Below are 27,383 nucleotides of genomic sequence, written 5' to 3'. Positions count from 1 at the left end.
CTGGAAGATGTCAGTCTCATCATAAACTACTGAAAATTTTGCAGACTTTGACATCTTCAAAAATTGTGCTTCCTATGGATGAACTGTTAATGGAGCCAGCCAACATCATATGGCAGATGCCAGCTACAATTCCCCCCCCACTAACAAGAGGAACAATAGGAAATACTATATCCCAGCCAAGAGGATGGAATTTCTATTCACACACCCACCTGCAAATTCATTAGTCATAGATGCTGCAAACCAGAGGGGGAAAACAAACAAGCTATAAGTCAACCCCGCAGGACAAGGACTGGAAGAGGCTTGATCTATTAGGAAGAAAAGTATGCTCATCCTTTACCCTGCTGATGAGAGTATCAAATTATATGGCACTACTCTCAAATTATGACCATACTATTTATGATAACTAGCCCAATTCATAAACACATTACTTGACAATAAAAGGGAACAATTCAAATCTCTACTTACTGAGGGACAACTTGTAGCCAAGACTTTGCTACAAGCCTCGTTGGATGTAGCAGATATGGCAGCTAGAACCACGGCCACAGCCATAGTGATGCACAGGGCCTCTTGGCTTCATGCAGCTGGTCTTTCCAGAGATATACAAACAAAATTAGAGGATCTCCCATTTGATAGGACCCAGCTTTTTTCAGGAAAAAAATGATGACGTGTTACACTCAGGGAAAGATTCTAGAGCCACACTATGGACCCTAGGAATTTATACCCATGCAGCAAGAAGAAAGCAGTATAGATTCCAACCGTATACCCGCAGGTATCAGCCTCAGCACCAGTATAGGCAATATGAGTCATAGGGGAAAACGGAGAGGTCATAGACATAGACAACCTCAATAAACATCCTCAGGATCTCAATCTGCGCCATCCAAGCAGCAGTTTTGAGTCCTTGGTCAAGGGTCTGAGAAATCCCACTCAGTAAGCAGTACCAGAACCATCCATAACAAATTTTGAATTTCATCTCAGACAATTCCATCTAAATTGGTCAATGATTACAACGGACAAATGGGTAACAGAGATCATCAATTCGGGATACACTATCCCATTTATATCCATTCCCCTTTCCTCCCCCCCAACAACCCTTCCCCATCCCTCTTCAGGGACCCAACTCATGTGCAAGTTTTGCACCAAGAAATAAACCACATACTACAAATAGGGGCTATAGAACATGTCCTGCCTCAACACAGAGGCAAGGTTTTTATTCCCACTACTTTGTAGTACAGAAAAAAAATGGAGGATTGAGACCCATTCTAGGCCTGAGAGCACTAAACAAATTTGTGAGATGACAGAAGTTCAAGATGGTCACACTATCTGCAATAATACCAACACTACAATGAGGGGACTGGTTCTCAGCCTCGATCTCCAAGATGCCTATTTTCATGTTTCGATCCACCCTGTGCACAGATGCTTCCTAAGATTTATGGTGTCAGGCAGCCACTACCAATACAAAGTGCTGCTGTTTGGCTTTTCTACAGCACCAAGGGTTTTTTCCAAAATGCTCAGTTGTCACTGCGCAACTAAGGAGACAAGGCGTTAATCTTCCCATATCTGTTTAATAAGGGCAACCAGTGAAACTTTAGCGAGACATGCCATTGCACAAACCATAACACTATTCCACCAATTAGGACTCAAGATCAATACCGAAAAGTCCACCTTGACCCCAACACAAGAACTGGAATTTAATGGGGCACAGCTCAGTCAGAGCATCATTACCGAGGCCCAGGTTTCAGACCATCATATATCTAATATCATGAGTGAGGGTCATCCCAAGAATAACAGCATGTCTTGTTCTTCAGCTTTTGGGGCACATGGCAGCCACGACATTTGTGTTCCAATATGCCAGGTTACATATGCGAGCCTTTCAGTCATGGCTAGCAATGGTTTACAGACCAAACACAGCCTCAATAAACAGCTGACAGTCCCAGAGAACATCAGACTCCCTATCGTGGTGGACACACGAAAGCAACATATCTGGAATTCAATTTGCACAGCCTCAGCCAACGCTTATGATTATGACGGATGCCTCCCTCATATGCTGGGGAACACATTTACAACACAACACAATACAAGGTAGGTGGTCAAAACTAGAGTTCGCTCTTCACATAAATGTGCTAGAGCTCAGGGCATTCCGCAGTGCTTCCGACACTTTCTACCCTTCATAAGAAACAGATCAGTAAGAATGGTGGACAATATAGCATGCATGTTCTATATCAATCGCCAGGGAGGAGAAGATCACGCTCCCTATGTACCGAATCAATAAAACTATGGAACTGGTGCATACAACACGACATCCAAATATCAGCTGCATACCTACCAGGAAGAGAAAACATTACTGCAGACAGCCTAAGCAGACACTTCCCACAGAATCATGAACGGCAGATGAACAACGAGGTCCTATATGATTTTTTTGACAGTCTGTTCTTCCTATAATCTACCTATTTGCCACAAAACAAAATAGAAAAGTCACCGATTCTGTTCCAGGGCAGGACTAGGAACAGGGTCCATTGGCGGCGCATTCTTGCTCAGCTGGAGCAAGGGACTACTCTGTGCCTTCCCACCCATCCCCATGATTCCCAGGACTATCCACAAAATGCAAAGGTCATCATGATAGCACCAGCATGGCCCAGGCAGACATGGTTCTCTGATCTACTCAGTCTATCGGCATGCAGACCGATCACACTTTCCCCCCAGGGAAGATCTCCTGTCACAAGACAATGTTCGAATTTATCACCCAGAAATACACAAATTACACTTAACTGCATGGTTCCTAATTGGTTCCAACCAGAGGAGTTGGAATGCTCTGAACATGTTAGACAGATACTGTTAAATAGTAGAAAACCTACAACTAGGAAGACACCTTCAAAAATGGCACAGTTTTAATTTCTGGTGTACAGAAAGACAGTTCACGGCAACATCTTCATCTGTACCGATCATCTTGGACTACCTCCTTGAACTTAAAAAGTCAGGGTATTCAATCAGTTCCTTAAAGGTTCACCTGGCAGCACTTTCAGTATTCCATGACCATATCAATCAAACTACGGTCTTCACTCACCCCATGGTAAAACAGTTCTTAGCAGGGTTACAGAGAGTATTCCCTGTCATATGTTCCCCAATAACACCATGGGACTTAAATTTGGTATTAAGGATTATTATGAGAGCACCATTTGAACCACTGGCAATATGCTCATTGGTATATATTATATATCACTCATTGTTATATATGACCCAGTCACACTCCCCCCGCCCCCCCCCCCCAAGCTTCCCCAATCGTTTTCGGGATCTGTCTTGCTCTCTTCACCCACAACTGGAGAGAGATTACCACTGATTGATGGTTAGAGGTGATATACAGTGGGTATCATATAGAATTCCACACTGCACTTGGCGCATGACTACATCTCACATGACTGGACCTCCTTCATTAAGAGACCCACACACTCCAGGACCAAGGAGCGATAGAGCAGGTCCCACATGAATATCGGGGCCATGACTTCTTCTCCCCCTATTTCCTTATGCCGAAAAAGCGAAGAGACCTGTATCCTATTCTGGATATGCGGGCATTGAACTGATTTATCTGGAAATTCCGATTCCTCTTGGTTACTCTTTCCCAATCATTCCTTCTCTCTTCCCTGGAGCATGGTTCATGGTTCTTGATATGAAGGATGCATACTTCCATGTGGACATCAATCCTAGCCACCACAAATTTCTCTGCTTCACGATGGGACCCTCCCATTATCAATTCTGGTTATTTCCCTTTGGAATCACCACTGTCTGTTACTTGTCCACAAAGATCTTCGCAGTGATGGCAGCACAGATCAGAAGTGGCGGGCGCTCTCTTTTTCCTTATCTGGACGACTGACTCCTGAGGCAACATCACGTGGACTACATATGTGCACTGAAATGAACAGAAATGTTAGCTGCCTTTCCAAGTTTAAAGTTCTGTTCTGTTAATTTATGTTTATTTTTCATTGACTGTTTTTTGTTGCACATTGTTTCTCTGCACTGCTTTTGCCACTCAATTTCTGATTTTTTAAAACAAAATAATCTTTTAGTTCACAACACACAATGCAGAATGTATTGCAGCACTCAAAGCATTCAGTATTTGTAAATGAACAGTACTACAGAACTCATAGCTTCAGCAGAAGACACACAAATATTTATAAATGTACAGCTAGCACCACAGAATTCATAGCTTCAGTAAAACACAGTCAGTTATAAATAATATCAAGCACTATGCAATTCCTAAAAGCACTCAAAGCTTCAGGGACAAACAGCCATCCAGCACAGAACACAGTTGTCACTGACCATTAAAGTGTTCTTTCAAAGCCTCCCTCAACCCAATAGCTCCGTGCTGAGCTCTTCTAAGGGCCCTTGTGTCCGACTGCTCAAACTCACCAAACAGCATCTCTATTGCCACTTTCCACCCTGGCAGCTTTTCCCCCTTAGTCTCAGATATTATGCCATACACAACATGTAGCTTATAACTATTGGGATGTTTTTGTCAGTGAGATTGAATCCAGTGAATAAGCACTACCAACTTCCAGTTGTTTTTCACTGTGTCCCTCAGCGCACTGTCCTAGAATAAATCATCACATCCCTCATTGTTGCAGTTCTTCTTGCAGGTCTGCAAATCCAGGAGGATAATGCATCTTGTATGTGCAACTTTCATGAGACTAGTGCAGAGCTCTTCAGGCTCCATGCTTCTGATGTCAGGCACTGAAAAGTGCTGTCTGGTTTGTGGTCTTTTAAAAAAAAAAAAAAAAAGACAAAAATTATGGGACTTGAGTTGGCACTATGCAATGGAGAAAGTTGAATGCTAGGAACTTGATCCCATCTCCCTGAGATCCCTGCATGACTCAATTCTACCCCACAACACATTGTGAAAACTTCACAAAAGGTGTTGTGCCAGATGGTGACGTGTGGCACACTGAGATACCTATCCATAGTGCATCATTTTTTTTTTTTGCATTGACACAAATGCTCCTGGTGACACAAGCAGCCAGGTATAAACACACACGCATGATGTACTAGCTTCGGTGACTGTATGTTAATGTAACTTGTGTCAACCATTGTTTGTAGTGTAGACGTGGCTATAGGTTGTATCATTAGAGAGAGAATTTTGCTCCTGATTTCTGCCAAACCACTGCTCTTTGCTAAAAGCAGTCTTCCATTTTATAAGGGCGGCGGGGAGAATCTCATAAATACATTTTAATAAATTAATCAGAAACCTGAAAAACGTTTTTTACTTTTGAAAAGCCACTGGCTTGTGGTTTCTAACCTGACCCTAGATTGTCCCCTGCCATAGAAAAGCCAAGTAAAGGAACTCTGAGGAGCAGGTTGGGGAATTTTTCCCAGATCATTCAAGGTCAGGGGTGGGAAGGGTTTGGAATGAGGTTGCAGTTCTAATCACAAGCTCTATTTATCCTCTGGAGGCAAGGACCCTCTGCATAGAGATCCTGATGTCTCCTTCCAGATGGCATTGCTCCAGTGCTCCTGTGCCACCAAGGCTTCTCCTGGCTATGGGTTCCCTAGGTATCTCTCCTGTTTGGCCATGTGTCTCAGTGATTTTCCCATCTGTTGGATGAGCAGAACTGGGGAAGGATTTTTCTGGTGTTGATCAATGCCAGTCTTATAGTGTCCAGTGGGAGGTGGCTTAGGAGCAATGGGAGGGAGTGCCTGTCACCCCATCTGCATTGGGACTGAACATGCTGATTGCCACAGTACTGGCAAGAAATCCACTTTCATCATTCACAAGATTCTGTTTCTTGATGGGTTCTTGCTTTGTAGGCCTTTTCTCTGGGCACAGGGAAGCCGCTCACGAGCCAATTTCCCACTAACATTTCTGCAATGAGAAGAGCCCATGGCATGAATATAAATAAGGGTGACTTGCGTCTGGTGTGAAAGGTTCCTCCTCCTAATGATTTTACATACTAACACAACAAATTCCCCTCATCTCCTTAGTGTGGTTGCTAAGGAAGAGATGAGGAAACCACTTGTATTTTAACAGCAGCCGTTGCTGCCACAAGGAAGAAAAGCGGTAGTGGAATGTGAGATGGCCTCAAATAGCAAAAAGAGATGATCTCCTGTGTTACTGGCTCTTTCCTGAGATTCACTACAGGCCATTCTTTTTCAGTTTGTGTTTATGTGGAGTGAGTATGTGGACACTGTTCACCACAATAGCAATAGAAAGGTGCAAATGCTGTGTCGACGGTGTGATCAGTCTGCTTCTACGCAGAAAATATGAATTATTGGAGGTCCCCTTCCCCAGATAGAAAACTCAGCCATGTAATCCCTGCAGTTCAATTGTCATTTAGTCTGCTTCACTTAAATGCTTATCAGTTAACTGCACAATCTGCTGAAGTGCATAGCCAATGTGCATCCTGCATCAGCTGTCAGTCACTTAAAGTGCTGTTGTGCTCAGAAAAAGTCACTTTGAAAAAGACACACTGCTCAGTTTTAAAGGTAAATGGTGATTTTTTTCCTAACCTGCTGCAGCAAACTGCACTTGGGATCTGAGGTCCTGTCTACTCTACAAAAATTTTTATGCTGGAAAAAGTAATTTAAATTGACTTCAGCATTAGGCAGTAACCGAACATTAAACAAAAACATTTTGCCCACAGTGTCTCTACTCATATCGGTGGCAATACATGCTAGCTGAAAACATGTTTTAAAATGGTTTCTTAGCATGTGGGTTGTTTTTTTTTTTTTTAAGTGTAAACAAAACTTTTGGATTAGGCTGATCTCTCTGCCTCTGTGGTCTCCACCATCCATAAAGATTTTGCAGTTGGAATTTACAAGACCATCATGGTAATTAGCCAGAATCATATTCAGCTCCCTCTGCTAAAGTAGTTTTGGTATTACTGGGTTAATAGGAATAAAAATTAGCTTTTATAAACAGGTGTAGCTTAAAGATCCACAAGTAGCAGATACCCAGAGTAAGAATGAAATTTTTTTGACTACATCTGCACTTTAAAGGATAAATTTAACTCTAGATTAAGAGGGTGCGGTATCCATTGACATCAGCGTTGCGCATCCACTTATTCAAAGGCTGAATTTGGCATTAAGTGCATAACTAGAGTGACTTATTGTATAATGCATATGAAATTCAAAGGCAAATTGTCTTAATAGAATTATTCCAGGCAAGTGAGTGGCAAGAGTTTGTAGTTGCCATCACCTTACAAATCGTTTACATAACACTCTGATTTTTCAGTAGGTTGCTAGCTTCAGTAGTTTGTCAATTAAGGTGATAGGCTTAAATTATACAAATAGTAACAAATCTAGTTAAATAAAACTGTTGGAGACTGTTTTCACTTGGTATATACTGAACTTGGTTGTATACATGGCCTTGGTGTAGTCTGCTGGCTATACATAGAGGGTACTGCTTTTTTCTGTTTTATAAAATGCTTTAGCAAAACACACGCTGCTGCAATTTGTGTCCTGATACCAGATCACCCTAGACTGTGACTTTAAAGAAACTCTCAAATTAATCAGAATCTGATCAGGTCAGTGTTTTGACCATCTCACATTTCCAGGAAAAACTTAGTTCTACAGGAAGAGAGGTGCTGAGTTAGATAATGCTTTCCATCTGAGTCCATACTACATTCATTCTCCATCATAGTATTAGAGGATACTGTGCTGCTGGAGGTACTGACTTTCAGATGTAATGTCAGAGGTATTGATCACCTATAGTCATTAAAGGTCCCAGGTTACTTTTTTTCAAGAGTAAGGTAGTTAAAAGAAGACATAATAACATTGTAAGTAATTAAAACTAAATTGTAAGTAATTAAAATTTAAATTAAAATTAAACAGCTACTTCCTTTTCATTTTTTATACCTTTTGTTTTCATTCTTCTCAGCTTGGACAATAAAATGGACTTTAATTTCACTTTTGTTTCATGCCAGTGTCTCTTTCTAGTTGTATTTCCTAATACATACTTGCAAAGGAAAGTCTTTAAATCCAAACCATTTTTATTGAAATTTGACATGAAATCATTTCTATTTACATTTAGGTTCTGAAAATGTAACATATCCACTTCTCTATCCCAACATGCGCTTGCACAACTGTTTGTCTAAACTATGTGACAGGGTGCCTTTAATATTGATATTCTGACCAAATTCCAGTTTGGGTGATTGCTTTCTGCCTATCCTGTTCCTCTATGTAGGTTCAATTGGCTACAGTACTTTTTCTTCACTTCCTGTTCTAAACTGTTGTTCACGCTGTTTAAATAACTTCATCTTAGCGCTGGTTCTTCTGGGTATTCACTGAGAGTGTGCATGTGCTCTGTGCACCTGAGACTAAAAGACTCTTCAGTAGCAGTGTCTGTTGGTCTGCGTCTGTGCCTAACACCTCCTTGTCCTCTGAACTGAATGTATAAGGAGTGGCATGGACCAAGTGGCTCTCCAGTTCCTTTCTACCACTCATGGTCTGGGATGAAACCCTTCTATGTCTGCAGTCTTTCCAGCACTCCCAGTTGCACTTCAGCTCTATAAATAGTTTATCGTAGATAATTAGCTTTAGTTAGTCTTGGATAGATGGGATTCAGGGGATCCCCCACCATTTGGGATACCTAGCATGCCCAAGATTCAAGTCTTCAAGCGCTGCCTGTCCTGTCTCTGGTCTTCCCCAATTAGTGACCTTCAGGAAAGCTGCCTGTATTGCCGTGGGGAATAGTCTTTCAAAGTGTGATATCTGCTGTTCCTTTCCCCCTTATACTATGCAGTCTCAGGAGTTCAGGCTCCGCAGGTACTTTTTCATGGGGCCCCAGTCTGATCCTGGACCCTTCCTGCTCCTCATCTTGTTTACCTGATCCTCCAGTAGCACCCTTGGCACCAGCATACTCTAACTCTGTGTCCTCCAGCAGGCCCAACGATTCCACTAAATGGAGGCTTGAGGAGGGTAAGGATAAACACCCTCATAAAGAGGGGCAAATTGCCCCATAAACCCTCTAAGAAAAGGACTGCTCTCCTCAGTACCGAGTGAGACTGACTTGATGGTGGATGCATCTGGAACTCATGGGAAGCGTGGGCTGGCATTGACAGTAGTGGAAACTACCAGCACTCCAAAACTGTCTTTGAAAGGGGCAGGACTGCCCCTTGCATTGCACAGGGACACAAGGAAACATTCACACTCTACATATACAGTACTGCACCGAAAGAAGACTGCTGCACCCAAACTTGCACTGGTGGATCTGCCTATACCAAAAACTCTAGCTAGCTGTCCTCCTGCAAGGCCTTGATATGCTCTTCTTGAGGACCTGGTGATTTACACTGATCTCCAATTGCTGATCCATTCAGACCCCATGCTATGAAGGGACATCTCTACACTGTCAGCATATTATTTACTGGTCGGAAGTACCAGCCATGCTCTGGAGGATCCAACATCATTGGTTAACTATTTACTGGTTTCTGTCTCCTTCAGACTGTTACAATACAGATGGCTCTGCTGTAGAGTTGTATGACTGCTTCACCTTGGTGGAACAGAAAGCGGTGCCAATGAATCACCTGATGGGCCTGAGATGAGACATTAGACTGGACAGGGATTACAGAGCCTCCCAGATGCCTCTGCTTCCTCATGAGCCACACTGTTGGGCTAGGGACCAATGGTACCCCTGAGGGACCTGCCTCAGTACAATTATGTCCCACCCACTGGCCATAGTGGGGCTCCTGGGATTCATACATTTGGACCTTGGACTATGAGGACACTAGGTACCACTTTCAACAAAGACAACCTCCCAGAGAGGAACCTCAGTTCCCCCATCCTGGATCACTTTGTTGACCAGGAACAGCAGGTACTACTGGATCTGCCAGCAGCGCTTTCTTCTTCCTCTCCAGATGTGAGGCAGGACACCGGCCTCGCCCTCATCACCGGATGATTATAGGCTGTACCATGACCTCTTGAGGAGGATTGCTAAGACTCTCCAGATCTCACTGGAAGAGGTTCAAGATCCTACAGTGCCTGGATATTCTCCAGACTATAGCGCCTACCAAGCTGGCAATCTCTGTTAATGACTCCATTTTGACTCCAGACTTGCTAAGACTGTTTGGCATACACATTAGTTACTTGTGCCCCAACCCCAAAGAGGGTGGAATATTTGTTTCCCCACCCTTAACCTGAACTCTCCAGTAGTCCAAGTGGGTCAGAGTGTGAAACAGGTTGCACCAACCCAGGACCACCCCTTCGGACAAAGACTCCAAGAGACTAGATCTCTTTTGTAGAAAAAACTTTTCATCAACCATACTACCAGGCATTAATGTCCAAATAGGCTTTATTAATTACAATAATCTGTCAGAGTTTGCTAATAAGCTTCCACAGACCCCAATTTCAGATTATCCTAGATGTAGGGAAACTGGTTGCTAGATTTTTCCCTTTAGGCATAGCTTGATGCAGCAGATGTGGTTTGAACCTCTACACAGACTGTCTTTGGTTTCCCACCAGGTGAGTGACACCAGAACACTCTGAGGAAGCAAGACTCTGTCCAGCGAGTTTCTGCTTGGAGAGTAGACCATCCTTAACCATGTCTGGAGGTACCATAGGTGAAGCCTTGTGAAGATGTTCGTGTAGGTGCATGAGATCATATAGCCTAGAAGGACCAGGCAGGATCAGACTGTCATCTGGTGTCTGAGTCAAAGTTGGGTGGTGAGGTCACTTATCACGAGGGCTCTGCCCTGAGGCAAGCTTTGGCCACAGTTGAGTTTAGACTTATTCCAATAAATTCTATAACTTGTGTGGTCATTTTTTCAATGTTGAAAAGAGAAGCTTTTCCAGGAACAGGTGCGAATTAAGAGGGCTTTAACTGTCTCTGAAAAAGCTCAAAGAGCATCTTTAGAGGTGAGCTACCAGATTGCACAGGCAAAGAAGCCTCACACAATCGCTGAAACTTTGATTTTTGCCTGTTGCAATAGATATGGTAAAAATAGTGGGTGGGAGGAGGCAGAGGCAAATAAACTTACAGCTATACTTCTTGTGACCTGTCCGTGCCTAGGGTAGCCACCTGAAAATGCCAAGGTCTCAGGGCAGGCTGTAAAAGGAGAGCAGATTCTCCCAGCACTGGTGGGTGACACTGAAGTCAGACTTCTCAACCAGCCCTAAACAGTGCTTTTGATTCCCCACACTGGTTATCAAGGAGCCAAAATAAAAATATACACAGCCCCCTTTACTGCATTTCAGTCTCTGGCTCCCAATAAGCCACTAGGTCCAGTAAAGAGACCAGTTATTTAAAATTCTATGTTCTTTACCAAAAAGGTTTCTCCTGATCCCGAAGGGTCAGCCACAGTACCAGATCAATATAAATTTGGATCTTACCCAAAATACCACGCTGCCAGCCAGTCCTTTAGTAACTAAAACTAAAGGTTTATTATAAAAAGAAAGAAACAATAAGAAAAGTGTTAAAGGATTAAAGCAATCACATACATACAAATAACTGGAAAGTCTATATATATCACGGTTCTAGTAGAATTGTGGTGTTTGCAGGCTTGTATAGTCCTTCTGGTATACATCCAGTACCTGGATGGGTCTCAGTCCTTTGTTTCGTAGCTTCAGTTCAGTTGTAGAAGAGTTGATCCAGAGGTAGACTGAAGACAAATGGATGGGGTGCAACTGCCTTTTATGTCCTTTGGCCTTTGCCACGCTGCTTGTGGAAATTTACAGGAATAAGATGGAGTCCAGGGTCACATGAGTAAGTCCTGATGACTCATCAGGTATATCTCTGGCTTCTCCCCCTGGACCTCCTGTACCTGTGAATTTCTTAATGGGCCCTTAAGCAGACTAGTGCTGCAGCCATCCTGTCTGGGGTGTCGCCCAGACACAGTACAATTTGAAATACAGATATATCAATCATATCCATAACTTCCATTACACACATAACACGTGAATATAAACATTATCATCTTACTTAGCACATTATAGTCTTTCTAACAGTACCTGACATGGCATATCAGATATGAATTATAATTTTGACATATTGATGTTAAATAACATAATAAATGCCCCCTCCCCCGCCCGCCCAATCCAGCCAGCATTACACCCCCAACGTGAGATTGGTGTAGGAGGGAGTAATCAGAGCTCCTGAATACACCTCAAGGGCCCCCCTAATCCAGCCAGCGTCACACCTCTTTCAGACAACACAGTGAAGCAAAGAATGGAGGCAATAGCCAATCATCAGGAAACCATGCTGGTGGAGCGTCTGAAATGAACATCCACTTTTACTTTTCAAATTGATATGAGCTCCGAGGGGCGCAATGCACACACATTGACTTTCATTCAATATATGTGGGAGAATAGCATTCTTGAAGATATTCTGTTCTGTCTCCCACTTCCTGAACATGAACTGGCACAGGGAATATTCATTGTGTTACAGGGGTACATGCAGGAGAAAAAGATTACGTAGGATAACATGGGTGGAATTTGTACTGATGGTGCTCCACCTATGGCAAGCCACAAATCAGGACTGCGTGTCTTGGTGAAGAGTTGCTCCGATTCCTATTTAGACTCATTGCATGATTCACAGAGAACAGCTTGTAACCAAAGAGCTGAGCACAGAGCTAGAGGAAGTATTGCAGCAGATCACATCAATGGTAAACTACATTAAACCTCATCCATGTAGTTTTGCAAACAGGCGCGCACAAAGTGAAGACTTGGGGTCAGATCATGAAGTGTTGCTGTTTCACACCGAGGTCTGCTGGTTATCGAGAGGAACGGTACTGCAGAGGTTTTTTGAACTGAGGGATCAGCTGCTTGCATTTGCAATGGACTGCAAAAAAAACCTAATTTGTGGATTTTCTATGTGATCAAGACAAGATGTGCCTTCTTGCTTATTTTGTTGACATATTTAGGAAACTAAATGAATTGAATGCAACTATGCAAGGAAAGAACACAAACATTCTTCAACTGAGTGATTGAATCACAGCATTCATGAAGAAACTTGCATTTTGGAAGAGTAGCATGCTGATGTTGAGCTATGACTGCTTCCTGCAACTTTCTAAGTTTCTTTCTGACAATGAAATCCGAGTGTGTCCCATTCATGTATTGGCCAACCATCTCAGCTGCTTGGAGGTGCACTTTGCATCATTTTCCCCCCCGATGTGGATGTGTCAAAGTTCAATTGGGTACAAAACCCCTTTCAGTGTCAGCGTGAAAACGTGGATTTGCCTGGTGCGGCAACTGAACAGCTTATTGAAATTTCCTGTGATTGTTTTTTGGAAAAAACAAGTTCCAGATTTGTCTTGTCAGAATTTTGGTTCAGAGTGAGGCACGATTATCCTGACATCATTACATGTGCACTGAAAGTAATGGTTCCTTTTGCCAGCAAGTATTTGTGTGAGACTGGATTTAGCGCACTTGTCTGTATCAAATCTTGATATCACTCAACCCTGGATGTCACTTCAGAGATTAGACATGCAATTTCAGCTACACTGCCAGATTTGGAAAGAGTGTGTTGCAACATGCAAGCCCACGTATCTTATTAGGCCTGGTGAGTACATATAATTTTAACATTTTATTATATGTTGATCTTTAGTACGCAACTCTTAATAATGCTACATGTTATGCAAATTTATGTTATGTCTGGGGTCATGTTAATTTCCAAGTATAAAAATAGGGTCATGATGGAAAAAAGTTTGGGAACCACCACTCTAAATGGATTTCTTGCAGAATCCTCCTTTGCACTGAACTTATGGAAATCCCCGCAGGGCTCACTCAGGCAGAACAAAGGCTGTCTTAGTGGTTTCCCTGCATGGAATTCCCTCCTCAAAAATCTGTAGAGCAGAGACTTGGGGCTTCATTCATACCTTTACTAGGAGGCATTATGCCCTGGTTCAAGCTGAGACTGTTTCCTTTGGATCAGTGTCCTAAGATCTGTGATGCAGAACACTTTCTTATGCTCTCCTCCTCCATGAGCATAGTGAAAACCCATTGGGACCAACACACGAAGAAGAAAGGTTTACTTACCTTATAGTAAATGGAGTTCTTTGAGATGTCTGATCCCTATGAGTAGTCCCCGACCAGTCCTCCTTCCCCTCTGCTCAGATCTTTGTTTGATTCACGATAAGAATAGGGACTGGAGAGCTAGATGGTCTGCGCCACCCCTTATACTCTTGATTCAGCGCATGAGGTGTTGTAGGGTGCAGGTACAGATCAATGGATGCTGCTGTTGAAGAGTCTTCCAGTCTCAGGTGCATGGAGTGCATGCGCAATCACATCAAATACCTTAGGGACCATACATCTTTAACTCCAGTTAATATAACATAAGTAACCTTCCTTTTTGATTGATTCTATAGGTGGCTTACACTTCATTGCAGCACTTGCTGAGTGACATTTGTATAGCTTTGGGGTCCTTCAGAATGTAAGGCAGTATAGAAATTTGAGTATTTCAGCAATAAATGTCCTGTATCCAAGGGATTTTGGGGTTCTCCACTAAATATCTCTCACTTTTGATCTACATATTTCTTTGGTTCTTCTAATGAAAAAGATAATTCAGTGCCTACTATTTTTTTAAACTTTTGACACTGTGTGACGTCTGCTGTGATGACTACCTTTTTTTGGTGATTTCATCTTGTGAAACACAGGAAGATGTACTATCTAAATCAGTGATCCCGAAACATTTTGTGCTGTATGCCCCCCTGACTCCTGTCCACGTGCTTCCCCTGGGAGCCAGGCCGGGAGCAGGGCCAGAAGTGAAAATGCGGCCATGTTGCAGCTGCGCCGCAACCTGGAGCCAGGGGCCATGGCTGAGGCTGGGGGCAGGGCTGGAAGGTGGGCTGAGATCGGGGTTGCGGGTGGGCCAAGTCTGCAGCCTGGGCCAGGAGCAGAGCTGTGGTCAGGTGTGGGGCTGTGGCCGGCCAGGGACCAAGAATGGACCTGCGGCTAGAGGCAGGATCAGAGCAGAGCTGGGGGCAGAGTGGGTCTGGGTGGCACTCACTGCCCTGCATAGGGGCTGACCCAGGCCCTGCCGTGCCTCCTTTGCTCGGAAAGTCCCTCCCCCACAAAGTTCTTCCCCTGGTAAAAGTGACTGAGCTCAGCCTTTGCTAGTGTTCCCACCATTATTAATGCTGACACAGCTCTGCACTAATGCCAGAATAACAATGGGAGAGCTCCCTAAAAATCCTCAGTATACATGCAGCTCCAGTGAGTTAAGCTCCCAGCTCCTACCAGCCATTGGTAAGTGAGTTACTGAGCAGGTCTACTAGGCTGTGTTTATGTAATTCTTGACTGGTGCAGTTCGATTGTTAGATTAACAGTAGTAAAAACATCAGTGTTATGTTCTGTCATAGTGCAGTGCCATAGGTAGTAACTGTAGTGTAATTGTGTCTGACTTTTATTAGTATAGGCCAGGGCTCGACAAACCCCAGGCGCCAGATTGCCGTGGTGCCTAGGAATTTAATTCTGGTGCCTAGTATTTCTCCAAGTGAAGGACTGGGTACCCAGGGGGGTGGCTGCTGTGCTCCAGGCAGGGCGCCACTGCGTCCATGTGGCAGGGCTGGGAGGTGGGGAGCACTTCTGCTGCCATGCTCCAGCCAGGGTGCTCCACTGCTGGGCCTACATTGTGTGAGAGGGAAAGGGGGAAGGAGCCGGGAAGGGAAAGCGGCTGCTGTGTTCTGGCCAGGATGCCCCGCTGCTGGGCCCATGTTGTGGGAGAGGGTTCAGCTTAATGGATCTTGTGAAAAGTACATTCAGATCATCAATGCAAGAAGAAAGTTTAAGTGACTTATTGATGATTAACATTAATGTCCCATCAGTGAAGGAATTTGATCCCGCAAAGGCTGTGGACCAGTGGCACTTCAGTTCCAAATCTACAAGGCATGTGCATGGCCACAAGACACCAAATGAGAAATAGTGGAAGTACAAAGCTCATTTGTCATTTCACATCAAAATGTTATTTTGTATGACATAAATGTGCATAAAGTTCTTGTCTATGCTTGTTTATAGGTAAAATATTTATTTTATACCATTCAGTGATGGAACGTGACATTTTTTTGATAGTCATTAAAACAAAACCATGAAAGCTGAAAAATTCGTCTGGCTCCGTAATTTTTGGGCTGGCTCCTAGGTACAGAGCAAATTTGTCGAGCCCTGGTATAGGCACACTCATGCCTATTGCTTCCACTAGACCACCGTAGGCCTTCTCCCACCCTCAGTCTGTAGCTTTTAAATAATACTTGGCACTTTGTTCATCAGAGAACTCTCAAAGCTCTTTACAAAGTTTAATTAAGCCTCACTTCGTTTCCTTCTTGTGGGGTAAGGAAACATTATTATTCCCAGTTTATAGAAAGGGGATATAAGGCACACAAGCTAAGTGACATGCTCAGTGTTGTACAATTTCTGGCACAGCTGGGAATAGGGCAAAGAAGTCTTGATTCCTAAACCCCTGTTCTAACCACTAGACATAATCTCTTTAACAGAGAATAAAATTAGTTCCTATTAGCTTTAATTTTGAATTAATTTTAAAAATTTGGTGGCGGGGAGAAATGTTGTTTTGTGAATATGAAAGAAAACGGAGTGAAACTAGTCCATGGCTGTAAATCGCTTTTATAAAACTCTTCTCATTCTTGGCAGAGCTCTGTGAATGACAGCCTTGAATTGGCTCTAAGGACATCTGTTATCCTATATATAGGATTCACACACTCGCACACGTGAACAGGTGGTTTCCTAAATATATGGAATTCAATAACACATGGAATCCAGAGTACTTATTTAAGCCAAAGGCCTCTTGGGAGAAGGGGCCCTTCCTTCCACCATCCCCTTCAAAGAGTGAACTCTGGGAATAACCCTTGAGAAAAGAACATTTCATGCTCGCAATGTTTTGCCCTTGAAATCTTTTGTGCGCATGCTGTCCTGTTAATATCATTTGATAAGGGATGTACTTTTTAGGATATTTTTTTCTCTGTAAATGACTTTTTGGGTTAGATTTTAAAAGGTATTTCAGTGCTTACTTCACAGTGGAATCAGTGGGAGTTGGGGACAGATTTTTAAAGGTATTTAGTCACCTTTGTTCTTTCTCTCTTCCTTTTATTCAACCATATTGGCAATTATTGATTTCTTACTGTAAAATTATGCCTCCTGAATATGGTAAACAAATGAGAGAGAAGAATTGTTCAATTCAGTCCAAGGTTTTGTTATTGGGAGTAATGGAATCAGGTTTGAACAAACAAAAATATAGGTTGACTATCTGGAAATATTTCCTATTAGTGAGATCCATGTTGAACTGTGGAGTAGTGTCCCAAATATATTGTTGAAAGCTCCATCACTCGAATACTTTAAAACAGAGTGGGACTAAACACTGAAAAGTATACAGTTGGGAATGATTCTGCATTAACTAGAGTATGAGGATGGGAAAAAGATGGACTAGATGTGACCAATACAGACACAGTCTGTCTCTCTCTCTCTCACTCTTCTTCAAAAAGTCTAATTTCTGCAAAATAAGGAATTATAAACAAAATTGATTGGGAGGAAAAATTGAGACCAATATGAATGAAAATTGGGAGATTATTAGATGGTTCAGTGGTGAAATGAAGGCAGTAATTAGAGATTAAAAATAGACCTATAACTAATGGAGGAAATGGGAAAGAGATAGCAATGGATATAAAACCGAAGTTAGGAAGTGTAGAAAACTGATAAGGGAAGCTAAAGATGTTGGGGAAAAATCCCTGGTTGGCAGAACTAAGGACAATAAGGAGGTTTTTAAAAGTATATTAGGAACAAAAGAAATCTTTGAAATTGTATAGGCCCATTATTTGATGGAGATAATGCAGAAAAGACTGAAGTGTAAAATAGATATTTCTGTTGTGGATTTGGAAGGAAGCAAAATTATGTACATTCTTTATACAAGAATGATGAAATACTTTCTAGTCCATTAATAACTAAAGAGGATGTTAAACAATATTTACTAGGAATGCACATTTTTAAATCAGCAGGCCCTGATGATTTTCACCTAAGAGACCTAAAAGAGTTGGCTGAGGAGTTCTCTGTCCCACTGATGTTAATTTTTAATGAATCTCGAAATACTGGGGAAATTCCAGAAGACTGGAAGAGGGCTAATGTTGTGCCAATGTTCAAAATGAGGAAGTGGGATGACCCGGGTAACTATAGGTTGATTAACCTGGCATCATTCCTGGGCAAAATAATGGAAAAGATACAGGATTCAACCAATAAAGAAGCAAAGGATAGAGGTATAATTAATGCCAGTCAACATGGTTTTATGGAAAATAGTTCTTGTCAAACAAACCTTATTTTATTCTTTGAGATTACCAGTTTGGTTGACAAAGATAGCTGCATAGATGTAATATACTTAGACTTTTGTAAGGCATTTGATTTAGTACTGAATGTTCCGATTTTTTAAAAAAAATTGAAGTATATAATATCAATAAAGCACGTGTTAAATGGATTAAGTAGCCCTCTGACAGATGTTGATAGGGAATCATCATCAAATGGGGGTTATTCTAGTGGAGTTTATAGGAATTGATACTGGGCCCAGTGCTGGTCAACATTTCTTCAATTATCTGGAAGAAAATATGAAATCACCACTGATTTTAAAAAAAAAATTAGAAATGACCGAGATTGGTAGAGGGGTAAATATTGATAGAGCAGTCTTACAGAATGATCTGGTTCACTTGGTAAACTGGGCCCATTCAAAACAAAATGTGTGCTAATGTAGCCAAATGTAAAGGGGATTATATCCCGAAAAGGATCTAGGGGTCATAGTGAACCAGCAGCATCTACAACATGATCTTCCAGTGTGATGCTGTGGCTAAAAGGGCCATTACGAACCTTGGGGTGTATAAACAGGGCAGCAGTGAGTAGGAGTAAGGAGGTGATTTTTACCTCTGTATAATTTATTGGTGAGACAGTACTGGAATACTGCATATACAGCTCCAGTGTCAACCTTTTAAACAGAATGTTGAAAGATTGGAAGGAGTTCAGAAAAGAGCTACGAAAGTGATTGAGGCTGGCGAAGATGCCTTACGTTGATAAAATTAAAGAGCTCTATCTGTTTAGCCTATCAAAAAAAAATTGAAAGTGACTTGATTAGTTTATAAGTACTTTCAAAGGGAGAAAATACCAGGTACTAAAGGGGTCTCTAAACTAGTGGAGAAAGGTGTAACGAGAACCAATAGCTGGAAACTGAAGCCAGACAAGTTCAAATAGAAACAAAGCACAAATGTTTATCAGCAACGATAATGAAACTGGTGGATTTTCCATCTCTTGATGTCATCAAATCAAGACTGGATGCCTTTCTGGAAGATGTGCTTTAGCCAAACACAAGCTATTGGGCTTGATACTGGGGTAACTGGGTGAAATTCTATGGCCTGTAGTATACAAGATGTCAGATTAGATCATAGTTTCTCAACCTGTGGTATGCGTACCCCCGGGGTACGCGAGACACAGGCAGGGGGTACGCAGCAAAAAACCCAGTGAAGGGAGGCGGGCGGTAGCTACCAATTTCCTGCCCGCTCCCACCTCCTAGCTGGAAGGTAGGTGGCAGCCATCTCAGTCCTGGAAAGCTGGGCAATAGCCGCCAGCTTCTTGGAACGCCAGGTGGCAGCCACTGGCTTGGGCAGTAGCTGCTGGCTTCTTGGGAAGCTGGGTGGCAGCCCCCACGTCCCACCCAGTCTCAGCTCCCAAGTGGGAGCCCAGTGGCAGCCTCCTGCACCCTGTGAGCTGAGCTCACAACTGGGTGGCTGCCACCCGCATCCTGGCTCTGAGCCAAGAGACAGCCTCCGTGCCCTGGCTTAAAGATGGGCAGCAGCTGCTTGCTGCCTGCCCACATCCCCGGTCCCAGTCTGCACGGAAGCCTCCTCCGCCCCAGCTCAGAGCAGGTGGCAGTCACCCACCTCATGGACTGGCAATCAGGTGGCAGCCACCTGCAACTTGTCCAAGTGGCAGCTCCCGTCCCGGGCTCAAAGCCCAGTGCCCAGAAAGCCATGCGGAGAGCCCAGTGGCTTGCCCGGTCCTGGAGCCAGACTTTACACGCAGGCTTACTTGTCAATTTCACTGCTCTAGCTGAGCAACTATGACAGTCCCAGATTTTACCAGTATAAAAATCTTAAGAGGGGCCCACACAGTGTGATTTGCCCCAGGCCCGCACCCCCCGAGGGACGGCCATGGGGAGCGCTTCTATCCACTCTGCTAGTGCCTGCTCATACCTCACAAGTTCCCGCCTGTGTGAGGAGAACACCACACGACCCTGCCATCAGGCCAAACTGATTGGCTGGTGTTGACCTTTGCTCTTCTATGGAGGAAGGGGAGGAGCAAGGAGGGGAAAAACAGCAGGGGGTTTTGTGATCTGCCACAGCCACACAGCATTGCAGAACTCAAAACTCTCCTGCTTTACGAGAAATAGTCATCCAGCGTTAAAGGGGAAAAAGATTGTATTTCTCAGAGTGGAAAATTGAGTGTTGGGGTACTTATTAAAATTTTCAGAAGTTAGGGGGTACTTGCTACCTAAAAGGTTGAGAAACACGGGATTAGATGATCTAATGGTCCCTTCTGGCCTTAAAATCTATGAATCCCTGCCTTGAAGAGTGCACAGGTTAACTTCAGATACATGGACAAAAAAAAAGGCAATTGAAAGAGGAAGGACAAGGGTTATGATAAGATAATGCAATGAACCTGTAAGGCATGTGCATAACCTAGTTATTCCTTGTGTTTTGTTTTGTTTTGTGGTTTTCTTATCTATCTTTTCACAGACAATGCTGAAGAAGTCAGTTTTTTTGCCTTCCAGTTTCTCTGAGTCCAAAAAAAGAACTGGGCATTCAGCATGTGAGAATGTGTATTGACTATTTTGAACAATTGCAAAAGCTTTTCTCTTAAATGGGAAGAGCTTGTCTATAGTGAGGATGTAGTTGTAGATGATACAACTGTGAATTTGAAGAGGGGTTGGGACCCAATACCTACTAGTATTAGTTCTAATTGGCTTAACTCTATGCAATGTGCAATATTTCTGGTTTCCAAGACCCACATTATTGTGGGAGCAGTTCTTTGATGTTAGATGGAAACCCCCCACAACTCCTCTCCTGAATGAATAGTTTTAATGGACAAACCACACTTCCTCTATAACCTGTAAGCTGCAGTTGTAATAAGTATGTTGGAGATGTGTCTTTGAAACTGTGAAGCAGTTTTATTTGTATTAAACTTTTTAAAGTTCTGCATCACTAAAAAATCAAATCAAATTGCAGTAATGGTAGAAAGGTTCCTTTGAATCTGGAGTAGGAGCATCTCTAGATATTCCTGAGATGTTTCACCCTGAGGAAGTGATGTGAGGATGCTACAGAATTTGCAGGTGGAGGGGAAAATCAGTCCTGTATCTTGCACTTAAAATAAATTTTATGACCAAGTTATTGTATAAAATTAATAGGCACATGGGTAATTACAATTTTAGGAGCTTTCAGGGTATTTTAGTGTTGGACCCTTCCTGTTGGAACACAGTCAGTGCTTGTTTGTTTTTAAATATTCATAGTTTGGAGAGAGAACTTGGTTCTCTACATCTTCTTGAGAAACAGGCCCAGCTTTTGTGCTTTGCGGATTTTTATCGTCCTGCCAAGACCCTTCGCAACTTCCTCTCCTCGGCACCCACAGCAAATACGGAAACCTTGCTGCTTAAGGCGACTTCTGCAATTGCAGGAGTGGAGACAAGTGAGGTGGGAGGAAGGGGACTTTCTCTTCCTCTCCTCACTTATTTTGGAGCTAGAAGAGGAAAATACAGTGCATTTGAAAATGTTCACCATGTTGTGGTGTCTCCGACTGACCTGTTTCCCCCTCTCCTCTCTCTCTGCTGTCCTGCAGTGCTGCAGTTGAAGCTCCAGCAGCGACGGACACGGGAGGAGCTGGTGAGCCAAGGGATCATGCCGCGTAAGTACCGCTTAAACTTTTCCCTTCTCTCTGGGCATTTGTATCACCTGCTTGTGAATGAGGGGAGGTGGTTTATATGTGAGTTGAAATACCTGACCTCTGTTTCTGCATGAAAAATGTTAGATGTGAGAGCCCCATTTCACCCCACCTCCTTCTAAAGTGTTAGGGCATATAGGGTTACCTGTAATACTGAGAAGCAGTGTTGGCAACAAGTTTCTTTAAGTGTACTCAAAACACAGTGGCTGTATTGCTTGGTGAGAGAGCCTTTTGGAGAGTGTCATATTAGAAATGCCTTACATACTCAGCACATGCTGGTAATCGCTCTTAGCAGGCTTCCTGCCTTTAGAGCTTCCATTCTTGTCTGTCAGTTCCCCGTAACTCTTGTGTGGGTGTTGTGAATTAGTCTATAGGTATCCACGTATTTAGTAAGATCTCTACCCGTGCATGCAAGATGTAAGGGCAGCGAAGCAACTCTGTTCCTACCTTGGCCAGATTGTTTGAAACACATCTAGTAGGAATCTGTAGGGAACCTCAATTTCTGTTGCAGGAAGAAAAGTTCTGCAGACTCTGTAACATGGTCATGTTTGGGGGAGGAAGAGGTAATACTGCAATACTGAACTTACTGTGTGCATTGCTAAATCAGGTTTGGAGAACAGCTTTTTGAACATACAGATACCTGGTAGAAATGGGGCTGAATAATTTGGTTAAACCTCTGAACTGGGTGACCTTTTCCATGTGCATGAGCAGCAAGCAAACAAGGGAGCATGAAAGAGTAGGTGAGAGTTATTTTTGGTGTTCTACATTTCCCCTGAAAGCCATAAGGGAAGTCCAACTATGTTTCCTTGTTTAAGAAACCGCCCCCAGTGCGCGCACACCTCTTTAGTATCAGCTAAAACCAAAAAGTGCTACAGTATCTCTCTGGGAGGGGACCTAAGAAAGAGGATTTCCTGGGGTGTACACTGAAATGATGGTACCTTCCTCTTCTAAAATCCTAGGGCAGTTTGTCAACTGTAACTTTGTGTAATGAAAACCTGTCACCTGCACTGTCAGCTGGAGTGTTTTAAGGCAGTGATGTGCTCCGGGGGCTTGAAAGACCCCCTTTTTAAAATTCCACCACCAAATATAAGAGGGAAGGTTCGGTTGATTTAATGGATTTCACTTTCCTCTTAGATACTAGTAAATCATACCTATCTTAGATTACTTTTATCCCTGGGGCACATACAGATAATTCTACAGAGCAAATTGGTTACCTTTGGGAGGAACCAGGTTGCCCCAGTAGTCAGATATTTTCAACACTCTCTTCCAGGAGAAAACCCTCCCATACCACATACAGGGCCTTCATCTGCCTAGTTCAATTTACATACATGAACGTTTTCTGATGCTATCTGTATTCTCAGTATATTTATCAGGTTCAAAGCGTGTATCTATTAGAAGTTTGTTGCCCTGTGCGGCTGCATCTTTCCTTGTCTGCAGTTGTGAGACAGCATTAAGTCCACATTTTCAAAATTAGTGATTTAGGGTTCTTCAGATTCTGGGTGTCCAACGTGATACCTTAAAAGGGATCTGATTTGCAAAGAGTTAGTGCTCAACCCTTTGGAAGTCAAGGCCCATAAGTGTGGGAGCTGTGGGGTGGGGGGGCAAGGGGTATCTCAGATTAAGCACCCAAAATTGAAGCATCCCAAATCACTAATCACTTTTGAAAATGTAGACTTAATGCTGTCTCATGACCTCAGACAAGGAAAGATGCAGCCCCATGGGGCAAACCAACTTCTAATAGATACAATATACCTGAATATTGATAGCATCAGACTGAGTTCAGTGATCATGTATGTAGTCACTTTTGGACATCTTCACCATGTTTTCTAAATGGTAAAATGAGTGAATTTTGCAGAGACTCATCCTATTTGCAGCACCCATGCTGCGTGACTTTTATCACAAGCTAAAAGAAAACTCTTTTCTGGAGGCCCCTTGCTAAAATATTGGCAGGATCTGAAACGCCCTGTCTGTACTGGGGAGAAACCATCATAGCAGAATTGTTATTAAACATGATTTAAAATCAGTTTCTTCTAATCATAGTACCAACTTGGTTTACCTGTCCTCTATGAATCAGGCCTAACTGCTTTAAAGTAGCGTTTAAAACATTCCTGAGCTGGGTTGCGGAAGTCCAAATGTGAAATGAGAAGCCAAGATATTCAAAGCAGAACTCCCTCTTTAGTTCTGTAAATGCAACATGCCACTTATCCAGCCTATTTTTCTATAGAGTTGGGGCAGCTCTATCAGTCTAGTTTGAGTTCTCTAGTATAAAACTCTGCACTACCAACGTGAATGTCAGTGTTCCCTATCCCTCTCCATACATCTTCCCCATGCATCTTGCCTGTAAAAATGCTCATGTACTCAGTCTTATTTCCCTACCCCCATACACTCCATCATGTCTTCCGCCTAAAGCCTTTAGCCAGGAGACAGACAGGCACTAGACATCCTAGATTATGCTGTTTAGTCAGAGAAGCCAGGAGGAGACTTGGAGCTGGATCAGGTGATCTGGTGTCCTCTCACTTCTTGAGACTCTGGTTTGCTTTTAGCCCCCATTTGCCATCTGGAGGGCCTTGGCAGTATATGAAAGAAATGTGGTAATTGAAATATTTTCCAGTTCCTTGTTCCTTCAGCTGAACAGTGATGTGAATTGGATAAGCTGTTTGTGGAGGGCGTAGAAGCAGCTGCTTAGTGCTTGTAGTGCAGGCTCATTTTCCAGTACCCTTCATTCCGCTGACTGAAACATGAGTCTCAAATCTAACACCATTTAGCTAAAAGCCTCAACTATGCAGAGAGGGCTCCAGACATAGGATTACATATTACACATCCCATGCTTCCTCTGCCTAAAGACTGCTTAGGCTCCATGTACTGGAGGAGGTCAAGGTGCTGATATTCAACTTAAAGTATCAGCATGTGTCATGTTGCTCCTGGGATGTGCATTTGTGGGGCGCTCTTCTCAGAAGAACAGAATTGGCAATAGAGCATCTACCGTAGTTCCCAACTGGAATTTTGTTGCAGGGAGGAGAATAAAGTGGTGCTTTTTAACTTTTGTTTTCAAGTACATTTAAATTCACTTGAATACCCTCTTAAGATCGCCTACTTCCTGTATACATTTTACTGTGTGATGTAAATGTCTCAGCAGAGCAAAAGCTTTTAAGTACATGAGAAGAGGATTTAAAATAAATGGGTGGTGACCCTCCATTAATTCTCTTGGCACCAGAGGTCAAATTCCTTTTTGTTTCTCTGTTTTTTCCCCTTTGGCTTTTAATTAATTACCATTGGTAAAGGTCAAAGTTGGAGATAAAAATCTTTTATTACCCTCAGAGCAGGTACTGCAGGGGAAATGAGCAATGCATGTACCTGCAGCCGGTGTAGTGAGCCTTGACCAAGAGGGATCACGTCTAGAAATGAGGGGAATTCAGTTTTCATGGTCTGTTCCGTTCTTGGCCTTGCTGTCATTGGAGGCTAGTTAGTGCTAGAATCAAGTTTTTGGATACTTACATTTTTTTAAAAACATTATTATTGTGTGAACAATGTGAATCAGCTTTTCCCCTTAACATGTTAATTGAACACAAAAAATGGCTTCTCATTCAGGCTATTTCTAAGCTGGTGTACTGTAAAAGGAACAGGAAGATGTTGCCAAATGAGAGTTCTGGAGTTCAAAACTGTACTCTTATAGTAGATTACTTATTTTTTTCATGGCACTGGAATATTAAACAAACTGTCTTCTACCATCCTGAAATAACCACTCTCCAAAGCTATGCAGCTACTGGGGTTGAATGCAGCATCTGCTTAACAGAACACAACAACTTTGTCTCTGAGGACATGTGGAAAACATCAGTTAAAACTGCAAGAATTTTATGGGGAAGATATTTGACCCCATTCACCTGGGCCAACAGTCTGCCTTTCAAAATGTGCTGTGGACTCTCTTAATTACTAAAAGGGTCAAGGCTTTGATTTTACATGCACCTTGTGTTAGTGTGGATTTTGATCTCTGGATACTAGTAACATGTACAAACCCCACAGAAGTCAATTGTAAACTATAGCCAGAGCAGGATCAGTTACCTTGTGGTTAGTGCCTAGCACAATCCTGCAGGAAAACCTGTCTGTTGTCCTCTCTAAGGATGGGTATTAAAGAACCAGCAATGCTGCAGAGAAAGAGATAGTACTTTCTCTGGGAGAGTGTGTCTTGCTGCTCTAGAGTGCCACTTTGACCAATTCAGAGAGGGCGTTATCCTGGCTGACAGCTGCAATGCAGAGTCTGGGGAGGCAGTTTTCTTTTTTTCCCTTCTTAATAGGCATCTTATTTCATCCAACTTTGATGCTCAGGTCTGACTATTCCACTGGTGTATTTGTGTGTTTAAATGTCTAAGTGGATAGAATGGGTGTAAGGCAGATGTTCTCAAACATTTTTTTGCTGGGACCCCCTTTGAAAATATTTCAGGCTGTGACAGCCCCCCCATACAATGCCACACTTGCTTCTGCACTGCTGCTGTTAGTGGCACTGCCTTCAGAGCTGGGCGCCCAGCCAGCAGCTGCCGTTCTTGCAACCCCCCTACAATAGTCTTACGACCCTCTTTTGGGTCAGGACTCCCAGTTTGAGAAATGCTGGTGTAAGGACAGTCCAGCCCAAAGGAAATAATCTGTCCCAGTCTGTTTAAAGCCCCCTCTAGCTACTGCTGACAGCTGGGTTTGTGAGTGGAGAGAGACAGCTCTTGCTCTCCTGTGACAGTTTATGCAGGAGTTTGACATCCGTTCCCTCTCCATCCACCAGACTTAATCCTGACTCCTGCTGGCTCACCTTCTGTTCTCTTTCAAACTGTCCCTACAGATTATGGAAACTGATTAGACTGATTAGCCTGCTGCACCAGGGGTCTCTGTTCCTTGCAGTTTATAAGATCACAATTCTGATCCAGTTTACAGTTTAACACTGATGGGGCTTTTGTGTCATTGTTTCCAGTTTCCAACTATACTCTGGGCTGTTAGGATGGCTCCTGATGGTTCTCATGCTCCATTCCAGATGCTCAGAGAGAGGAGATTTTGCAACTGGGGCACTGTCTCCCTCATTGCAGGATTGTAGTCTAAAATAATATCGTTAAATTCCAAAGGAATTATTAATGGCTTTAATCCCCTGAAAGTGGATTATGCCTATGTTACAAACATATGATAACCAGTATCCTCTGATCAAACCCAGTACATTAAATGTAAGTTCTTTGGAGCAGGAGCTGTCTTTATTTGTATCTATTTTATTGTGCCAAATATATTTTGATGATAAACAAATATCTATTTTGCCCCATTTGTGACTCTCCTGATCAAAGAGACAGTGTCATTATGTTACACTGAGAGTTGCACTGAAAACTTGTCAGGAACTCAAGGGTTTCACGTAATTTGTTTTTCTCTTTCCTCACCAAAAAGGAGAGAGGCAAAGATCTGCAAGCTGGTGTCTTTATTTTCCTTAAAGTGGAATATAAAGCAATAAATGAAAGTGAGTTTATCCCAGATTTATT

The 27,383-nt window shown here is 42.8% G+C and overlaps 1 protein-coding gene across 1 annotated transcript in view; it reads left to right on the top strand.

Annotated features, from left to right (window-relative positions):
• MRTFA (myocardin related transcription factor A) overlaps nt 1-27,383 on the top strand; it is a 144,422-nt gene that overhangs the window by 74,683 nt on the left and 42,356 nt on the right. Inside the window, exon 5 of the mRNA XM_067559547.1 lies at nt 21,781-21,846. Within this exon, the coding sequence (XP_067415648.1) occupies nt 21,781-21,846 (66 nt within the window). The remainder of the gene's footprint in view (nt 1-21,780; nt 21,847-27,383) is intronic.

Source organism: Emydura macquarii, unplaced genomic scaffold (assembly GCF_026122565.2).
Source record: "Emydura macquarii macquarii isolate MOO-44397 ecotype Brisbane River unplaced genomic scaffold, CSIRO-AGI_Emac_v2 contig_2205, whole genome shotgun sequence".
Classification (NCBI taxonomy): Eukaryota; Metazoa; Chordata; order Testudines; family Chelidae; genus Emydura; species Emydura macquarii.
Note: the sequence above shows the minus strand (reverse complement) of the source record. Positions and strands in the feature narration are given on the sequence as shown.